Source organism: Abrus precatorius, unplaced genomic scaffold (genome assembly GCF_003935025.1).
Source record: "Abrus precatorius isolate BTA unplaced genomic scaffold, Abrus_2018 Scaffold2, whole genome shotgun sequence".
NCBI classification, from domain to species: domain Eukaryota; kingdom Viridiplantae; phylum Streptophyta; class Magnoliopsida; order Fabales; family Fabaceae; genus Abrus; species Abrus precatorius.
The window spans coordinates 35,986,640-35,995,960 of NW_020874362.1; the positions used below are offsets into that span (position 1 = coordinate 35,986,640).

The window sequence follows — 9,321 nt, forward strand, 5'->3', positions numbered from 1 at the left end:
GACACTAATAGAGAAAACAATTCAAAAGACAGATCCTGAGCCTTGTGTGGTGGAACTTCCATGTGCCAGCATCGGTGTGTATGTTGTTGTAGTGTGTCACCACTCACCACTACCATTTTGCTCAACTCAACTAACACTTTTTTGTGAAATTAAAATTTTCTATTACGAATTCTTGTTCCATTTTTTTTTATTTTATATTTCCTCTATTTTCTCCCTTTTTTTTTTTTTCTGATTGTATGAATGGTATTTCATGTCTTCTTTGCCATTGATTTTCTTTTACTATTTTTAAGTGCTTTGAAATAAAATAAAACAAAAAGATTATAGGCTTTTACAATTTTTATTTGTTGATAAAAAAAAAGTCATTTTTTATCGTACAGATTAGAAAAAATTGCTGAGCTTGAGCTATTCCTTATTATTTTTTAATATATATTTTGTAATGCATAGATAAGAAAAAAAAATTAGTGTTTATGGACCCATTATATATATCATTTTTAAAAAAAAAATATTTTCATCCTTTTAAGCAAATTTTTTCTATGGTAACAAAAGAGTAAATTTTTTCTACATTATGTATTTATTTTTAATTGGATATTTTAAAATTTTAAAATATTCATAGTTTATTTTGTTTAATATAATAAAATTTTTATTATTAATAATTATAGAATTTACTCTTTTTTAAATTTATTAAATTTAAAAATAGTTATATAATACATTATTAATTATATATAAAGGTTAATAACAAAAGATATGATTTAAAATTATTTAAAACATTAATATTTGCAAAAACAATATAAATTATCAAATCTATACATCGTTAGCTTATATGGAGTGCAATTTAAATTACAATTTTGTTAACCCAATTCTTATGACTAATTTCAAATGTTCAAAAATAATAATTTTTATAAAATTTATAAATATACATAATTTTTTAAAAACATTGTTAATATTATTGCTTAAATTTGATTTTAAAGACTAAAGTTAACGCTTTCCTTAAAGTGATGATACCCAGTCTTTCCATTTGTAAATCAAAGAAATGATGCTCAAAAGGGAACGCTCATCAACCAGGTAGATTTAATTCAACCAGATTTCTATATCTTTAAAATATACCTCTTAAAAAAAGAGAGAGGGTGGAAAATGGTATACTCACATGAGTTGTAGCCAGAGACTAAGCAACTCAAGCTAAGGTATTTCATACACTAAGTTTAAAACAAATGCATAAATCACTTGTTCAATGTATAAACTGTGGCCATCTTCACACTGCTCCGACATAAGGCATATTACAAAGAAAAATTATGGTGTGAATCTACACAACGAAGAAATCAAGAAATACTAAATGGCACGACCTAAATTCAACAACTTAAATTTTATATTTTTTACATATGAAAGGAAGGCAAAACCTATTTTGTAGAAAATTCCAAATTGATAATGGATTTCATGAGTATGGAATGGCATCCCTAAAGGGGAAGTCTTGACATGTAGAAATATATATACCCTGAGCCTGAATGTAGAGAGTATTGTATGTTCCCTTTTTTACCCCTTGAAACGAACTACAATGCAGGAAATATCATCTTTACTGTCCCTGTTCAATGCCTCCGCAGCTAGTTGTTTGGCTGCCTTTTGTGGATTCTTTAACCTTCTTGCAACATCAACAGCCTCTTGATTTGCCATTACCTAGAATACATAGTTATATCAAAATGTAAGTACATCAAATAGTTATGGACACTTTAAGATATCAATAAATATCATTTTTATTATTATTATTATTAAAAACACACTCGGGTGTTTTAATAAATGCTTGTCATTTTTTGTTGATTAACCAATATCTTTTGGGCAGTGGTAAGCATTTATGAAAAATGTTTTTTCTTCAATCATTTAATGTTATCATTTTTGTTCTTAAACTTTTCAACTACTAACCCCGTTGAAAATGCTAATGGAGCATATAGGTGTGGCAATATGGCATCCTACACAAGCATAAGTGCACAATTCACAGTGCACTTGCCCATACAGAGTGGCACTAGCATTTGGAATAAGCTAGTTGGGACTTGGAATAAATTTTTTGAAATTATGAAATAAATTTATTTGTGGGACAAAAATAAAATCTAGAGTGAAGCTAAGGTATTAAAAGAGCATTTTTTTTTTCCTTAATGAAAAAATAGACAAAGAAAAAGAATAATAGAAAACCTTCCATAAACCGTCACTAGCAAGTATCAAAAGCTCAATATCTGGGGTAATATCAATGCACTGAATGTCAGGATCAGATCGCAAGTGTGTTTTGAGGTTTTTGTCTCCAAAGGCTCGAGAAACTGCTAGCTGACCATTCACTCTAGCAACATCTCCTGATATAACCCAAAAATGAAGAAATTATTGCAAAATAGAGAACATTCAAACAAGAAGGAATCACCGTATTTCTTTACATATATTAGGTTATGTGACCAATTGACTTTGGTGTAAAATTTGACTCACTTATGCCACTCAATAATTTTTTGTAGGATGTAATTTTGGTCCATCTAACCTTTGAATTATAACTATTTATTTTCATAATTATGTGTCAAATCTTGAAAATTAAACATTAATATGAATGTAATCATATGATTCTTATTTTAATATATTTCAAAAGTATACTAAATAATATGTTGATGATGAGCATTATTAATAAAGTATTAAATAATTTCACACTAATGTTAGATATAATTTGTGATTAGAACTTCCACTCAGTAGTGAATTTGTAATAAATTTATCCAAGGACAAGTTATTCATGTAAGATTTAGTTAGATATGCTGTTGAAATCTTAAACTGATATACTTTTTCTTAATCTCTAAATAAAAAAATTAAAACAATAAAGCATAGTGACACCAACTTTATTGTAATAGCAAACCATGATTAACGAGAAAATAGCCATTCTACAAATTGAACAGATGAGAAACCAGGACAGAATTAAATTATAGCCAAAATGTGTAGCATGCCCCCAGTGGTACCGTTTTAACACATTGGATAATGGCCATTAGGTCCATCACAAGCATGTTTGGAATACACGAGGAATCGATTCCAGCTGAATCAAATAATATCACTGCCACTCAACTAGATTTACAACTTGTTTTTCACCACTGATTTTGCCTGAAGAATTAATTTTGATTGGGCGAACGGATTACCAATGAAGCTCTTAAGAGACAATTCTAGACCACTTTGACAAATTTTGAGCACACCCTCGGCTAGGTGGCACTTCAGATGGTTATTCTAGAAATAAATGATTCCACAATAGTAAACTGGAGAAATGCACACAGAAACTTGTTCTTGCGGTCTGAAGAAGAAAGAGATTTTTTCAGAGGCAGCATAAAAAATGCTACCAGCAATATGCTCATTTATGCTAATTTTTTTGTGAAATAAACCCCAAGTTGGAAGGGTTTCATGTATTTGCAAAACAATGTCACCTGTCAACAGGCATGACTAGACAAGTATGAAACTACACAGCAGATTATTGTAAGTTAATCATATATATCATCTGGGAAACACTAGGTGCAAGATAAAATTGCTGTCTAGTGAGATGTGACCTGATGATTATTAGTTCTAGTCAAGAAACAGCCTCTCCACTAAAGCAATAAGGTTGCATGGACATCTAGTTCTGAAGCATTTTTTCATTAGAACACTTGTCGTGTACGTGCATTTCAATATTGTGATTGTGAACCACTAATTTGAAAGGACCATCAACAATACAAAATTAAAGGTGGAGAACTAATAATAACCATTTGGAATGGTTAATTGGTCCTTCCTGCTAATTTTAGATTATTAGCATTCCTTCCCGTTAATTCTTCCAACTGCATAACTATCCACCTTTCCATTAACTGGGAACTAAAATAACTTGACACCTAAATATGCCCCCTTCATTTTCTCTGCTTGAATGAAAGCCTTCACACCTTAGCACTATCTAGCTCAATCTTTAGGTAATTTCAACAATCCTCAAATGATGGCTTTTTCCAATCCACAAGAAAAACACTGATCTAAATGAAACTAAATTACAGTAGGCAGGCACCACACATGTCTTCTCCTTTTCACTCATCCCACTTACAGGCTGAATTCACTAAGTTTAGCAACAAATCAGATCTGACTGAAGGGATATAACTCAGAATGGATCAAATCAATGGAATATGTTCTTCTGAAAAATATTAAAATCAGGAACAACATCATTAAATAGACTAAGGACTTGGGAAAGCTTAAATACTTGGTATTGCCGTTACCTAATCAAGAGATGGTCATTGTTATTGATTTCATAACGGAAGTATACCTAAAATATACTTAAAGAAACTGATAATTGAATGGACTAAGCATTTTTCCATGAAAGGATTAGGCATAAGCATATAGAAATAAATCGTCATTTAGTCCAAGAAAACTTCTCTCCAAAGAAATCACACTGATGTTGTTGGCTTGAATGATTAACTAGCAGAGATATTGAAATAGTCTCTCAGAGGTCCTCAGTTTTGCTATATTTGTAAGATATATTGAAATAAACTCTTAGGTCCTCGTATATTTGTAACAAGCTCGGTGTATATGATTTGCATGTCCTAATTTGAGGGGACTGTTGGAAATGATAACAATAGTTATTCTTGCTTTGAAACATGAAAATTTTAGAAACAATGGTAACAATAAGATCTTAGAAAAACAGTCCAATTCTTCATTATTCTTTTCAATGAGTTGTATTTATTATTCCATGTATATAAATACCAGTATGCTGAGTAAATTACAGAAATCTATGTAGATTTAATTCTAAAATGTAGAGTTAACAACATAGCTTGCATTACTCCTAACCATCTGATGAGCAGCCTATTTTTTTAGCTATTGAATACAATTCAAACATCTTTTTAATTGGAATGGTGACACTATATCAAACAAGATGGATAATTGCTTTCATCGAAATTCAGGTTTCTTAGGGTATGTTAGGATGAACATAGCCAACACATTTTGGACACAAGGGGGATGACAAGAAACATTCTTTTATATCATAACGACTGCAACTTACTTCACTACTATAACCATTAAAACTTAACAACACAAAGGATGACCATTTAACTTTCATTAACTCATCCTTCACTTTTCTAATGAATATAAATAATGAATATAGCAGCATCAAAATCTTTCACATAAGTGCATACCATCTGTCTCTTGCACATGTAGTAATTTGAAAATGCAAATGAGACACATAATAGCACCGTACTATTCCCCAGCACAAAGATATGAATGGAATCTCATAGTATGAAAAGATAAATCAGCGTTGAACATCAAAAGCAACAACTTATAGAACTCAGGGTAAATGAAGAACCTGGCATGTTTGAGACAAAGCCACCTCTGTTCTCAATGCTGCCCCGTTCAGTATTGGGTTCATGATCAGTTGTCATCTGTACAGCCACCCCTCCTCTTGACACAACTGCCCGTGAATCTCCCACATTGGCTACCCATAATTTCTCATAATTTATGAGAATTGCAGTCACAGCAGTTGATCCTCCTCGCCCCAAATCAGGACTGTGGGAAAGAATTGCCTGATCTGTTGTTTCATAAGCTTTAGTAATGGACATGAATGTATCATCCCAAAAGTCATCCTGGATAATCAATCCCAATCATAAATAAAATTACAGTAAAAGGCATTATAAAGATTCAACATGTGAATTAAGCTAAATTAACCATTACCCATTCTTACGCAGATCATTTGCAAGGTCAAAAATCTTACCAATTGCTTCAAGACCTTAAACTAAAATGGATTGGTTGATTGTACTATATTGATTGCAAAAGGTATGGGAGGTTTAGAACAGGAGGAGATTTTTCATTCTATGTGCAATATAAAATAGAAAGGAAGAAAACCCTTTTTCCAGAGATATCAAATAAAATTAAGGTAATAAATAGCCAATATATAATATCTTTAGTTTGAGTCAACAACTCACTTCCTTCAAGATATTTGGAAAGAGATGCTTTTGTAAATAGGCTGGTACACTGTCTCCCAGGTGTCCATCATATATAGCAAAAAGTCCTAGCTCTTGCCCTTGGAACTGCACAAATTTTGCTACATGATAGTCCTCCATTGGGTGGTTTGCTTTTCCTTTAACCAGGCTAAAGCCATACTTGGCTGAGGAATGACTGCTCTTGCCTTTGCCAGAGTTACACGAAGAACGGCCTCCAACCACCTAAACAGAGAGAATTTAAAATGCAGTTAGAGAAGAGCTTGTTGTTATAATTTAACATATTTCAATAGTGTATATTAAAAGAAGAAAAACTTTACATCTATGATTACAAGAAGGGAATATAAGTTGGAATTAAAAGAAGAAAAACTTTACATCTATGATTACAAGAAGGGAATATAAGTTGGAAAATATCACTAAGTCATAATTAGAAATAAGTGGAGAAACATATTCCCTACTCAATGATCTTATATTCTCATCTAGTCATCTAGTTATGAGTCTCCAATTTAATCAATGCCAAAGAAACTGCAATAAACCCATCATTGGCATTCTACCAAACTATAGCCTATCAGCACAAATAACAAAATAAATGGCACCATATAGAGATAAAAGAGACATTACAGGAAAGTTGACCAAAACAGATCAGCGTCCAGCGATCAGCAAAAACAGATCATTCATGCTGTTAATCATCATTAACATGGATTATAAGTTATTATTTATCATAATAATATATCAATATATTAATTGGAGTTTCTTCTCTCCATTTGTTCCTTACAATTTCAAGTTGGCAAAATGAAATTAGAGTTTCTATGACCAAGTGGTCAAGAGTTTATTCCCCGCCACCCCTATTATTTTATAATACAACAACAAAAGTCTTTTCCCACTGGAAAAAGTCAGCTACATAAATCAAAAGATATCAATGTGTTCTAGTAAACACCAAGTTATCAGAAAGACCGTTAGAATGTAGTTTTTTTTAATGATTTCTCTTGGGAGTTTTCCTCGGTATTCTTCTACAATTATTACTAGGCTATCCTCCATATAATCAATTCTTCTTGCAAGGGCTTCAATTAGTCTAATTCGCACATGACCAAACCATGTCAGGCAAGATTATGTCATATTTTCTGAAATAGGTGCTACTGCTACTTTTTCTCTATAATATCTATTGCACAAGTTCAACCATCCACCACAAAATTCTCATATCTGTAATACTTTACCTGTGCTCTGGTTTTCACTTTACCACCCAACACTCCATACCATAAAACATCAATGGTCTTATAGCTATTTAGTCAAAATTTCCTTCAAGCATGATACGCACCTTTGATCACAAACAAGATGGGCATTTATCCACTTCATCCACTCTACCTAAATTCCAGGATTTACATCTCCTCCAATTTCTCCATCACTTTGTATGTTAAATAGAAGATACTTAAACCACATAGACTAAAGTATGGTATGTTTACCAATTTTCACATCCAAGCCAATGTCCTGCTGAATTTGCATTCCATTATACTCTTTCTTTTGCTTAGTTGAAAATCATGAGATTCCAAAGCTTCTCTCCACAACTTTTATTTCCTCCCTTGACTCTCCCACTAGGAGTATATAACATTCAAAAAGCATGTATTAGAATCACTATTCTCATTGATATACTTATTAGTACATCCAAAACCAAGGTAACAAAATTCAAGGCTCAAGATTGACCCTGTGGTGCAATTCTATTGTAGGAAAATCCTTCCAAGACCCCACTGTTCTTAGTAATTAAATGTTAGTATGAGATAAAGCATGTATTAGCATTGTCCACAGTTCAGGTCCAAAGCATTATTGCATGAAGGAGCATGTTTGAGATATAAAACCACTGTTAGACCTCTACATAAAAGCTTAAACTTATAGAACAGTTGGTCCTTGACAGCCATAATACACAAAAAAAATTTCATCAAGATTCAGAAAACAAAAAATTTGAGAAAATCTTGACTCCGAGTCAATTAACTAATACACCACCAGAACTTAAATCCCAACTTTCAAGTGAAGATAGTCATATGACATCATTATCAAACCAGGTCATACCTCCAAGGCCCTTCTAAATTTCATGGGAAGTATCCAAAACGCAAGGTATAGTATCTGGAAATTGATTAATCCAAAAACAAAAGGAGGGAAAAAAAAAGAGAAACAAACAAACTACAAAGGGGCAGAATTCCTTACCTGACTAACAGAGCTGAAACAACAAAGACTATCCATATAATCCAACCCCACCTCAACCTTTCTGTCTATCACTCAACATCTAATTCTTCTGCCAATCTTCTAAACACAACTGCAACAAAAAACTCAAAGTCAGAGAAAAGTCCAAAACTTCCCAAAGAAAATCCAAGTGTGAATTAGAAGAAAAAACTGTCGATCACTGAAACAAGCAATTCAATCATCCCGAATAACAACCCAAAAAAACAAAATAGAAGAGGGGAAATTCACAACACCCTTGTAAAACTGGTAATCCAAAAACTCACTTACCGATCAAAAAATCCCAACTTTTCCCAAAAAAAACGAAAGGGAAGATCTGCAAAGGAACTGGGTCGTTCTAATTCTTGGAGGATGAAGAGAGAGGGAATTGACAGAGCATGGAGTTGAAAACAGAAAATATAGTATACCAAATGAAAAAGAAAAATAGAATTAATTTGTATTGATACAATAGGGAGGAATAAGGGATGGTTGAAAGAGTAGATAACCGTCTGGTTTTGTTGAGAAAGTCTTAAGTGAGGAATGGAATGGAGGCCAAAAGGCATAGGTTGCCCTTATTGACTTTTGCAGTTTGTGTTTTATTGCTGACACTGTTTGTTTGATTATTACAGCTGTTTTTGTTTTGAGGATTCACTTCACAATTCACATAGTTCCTTCATATAAACCCAACAACAACAACAACATCGCTATTTGTATATTTGTATTTGCATTGGTTGATTTGAGTTGAATTTCTCACCCAGGCCGTGGCGAGAGACCAACTGTGGGCTCCACTCAGGTCGGCCAAATTTTCCACCTTCAAAACACTCTCTTCCTCCGCAACTAATTATTTTATATCACCTCGTATTAGTAATAGATTCTTGATAATCTCAATTCTTAAATATATTTAAATAAATAATTTTTATAAAAAATATACAGTTAGTATATTAAAATAAAAAAATATAATAAATACTTTTTTTTAAAATTGAAGTTAAATAAATTTATTATTAATTAATATAATTTTTATATTAGTAAAAAAATTAAGCGCAAGATACTTCATGAGAGTTTCTGTACCATTTAAAAATTAAATTTTGTTAATTCTATGTTGAATTAAAAAATTAATTAATCAATAATATATGTGATAATTTATTTTTAATATTTATTTTTAAAATAAAAGAAA

At 31.8% G+C, this 9,321-nt stretch overlaps 1 protein-coding gene across 6 annotated transcripts; it reads right to left on the reverse strand.

Moving 5' to 3' along the window:
- Positions 1-1,066: 1,066 nt before the first annotated feature.
- On the reverse strand, positions 1,067-8,974 carry LOC113857493 (probable protein phosphatase 2C 9). Of its 6 annotated transcripts, none has more exons than XM_027489449.1 (6): positions 8,439-8,862; positions 8,136-8,244; positions 5,925-6,164; positions 5,309-5,585; positions 2,179-2,333; positions 1,075-1,668 (listed from the first exon to the last, which is right to left on the reverse strand). In XM_027489449.1, exons 2-6 carry the CDS (start codon positions 8,169-8,171, stop codon positions 1,528-1,530), a joined length of 849 nt encoding a protein of 282 aa, XP_027345250.1. In that variant the 5' UTR covers positions 8,172-8,244; positions 8,439-8,862; the 3' UTR covers positions 1,075-1,527. The 6 variants fall into 6 exon arrangements, with proteins under 6 accessions (XP_027345255.1, XP_027345250.1, XP_027345256.1 ...); XM_027489453.1 differs by lacking the exon at positions 8,439-8,862 and adding an exon at positions 8,902-8,974 and having other exon boundaries at positions 1,129-1,668; XM_027489450.1 differs by having other exon boundaries at positions 1,129-1,668; positions 8,682-8,862.
- Positions 8,975-9,321: the final 347 nt, after the last annotated feature.

Coding starts and splice junctions, on each gene's coding strand:
- LOC113857493 (XM_027489449.1), bottom strand. CDS start 8,171: ATGGATAGTCTTTGTTGTTTCAGCTCTGTTAGTCAG. Junction 6,165..8,135: donor GTTTCAGCTCTGTTAGTCAG/GTAAGGAATTCT, acceptor CTCTCTGTTTAG/GTGGTTGGAGGCCGTTCTTC. Junction 5,586..5,924: donor TTCCAAATATCTTGAAGGAA/GTGAGTTGTTGA, acceptor TTGATTATCCAG/GATGACTTTTGGGATGATAC.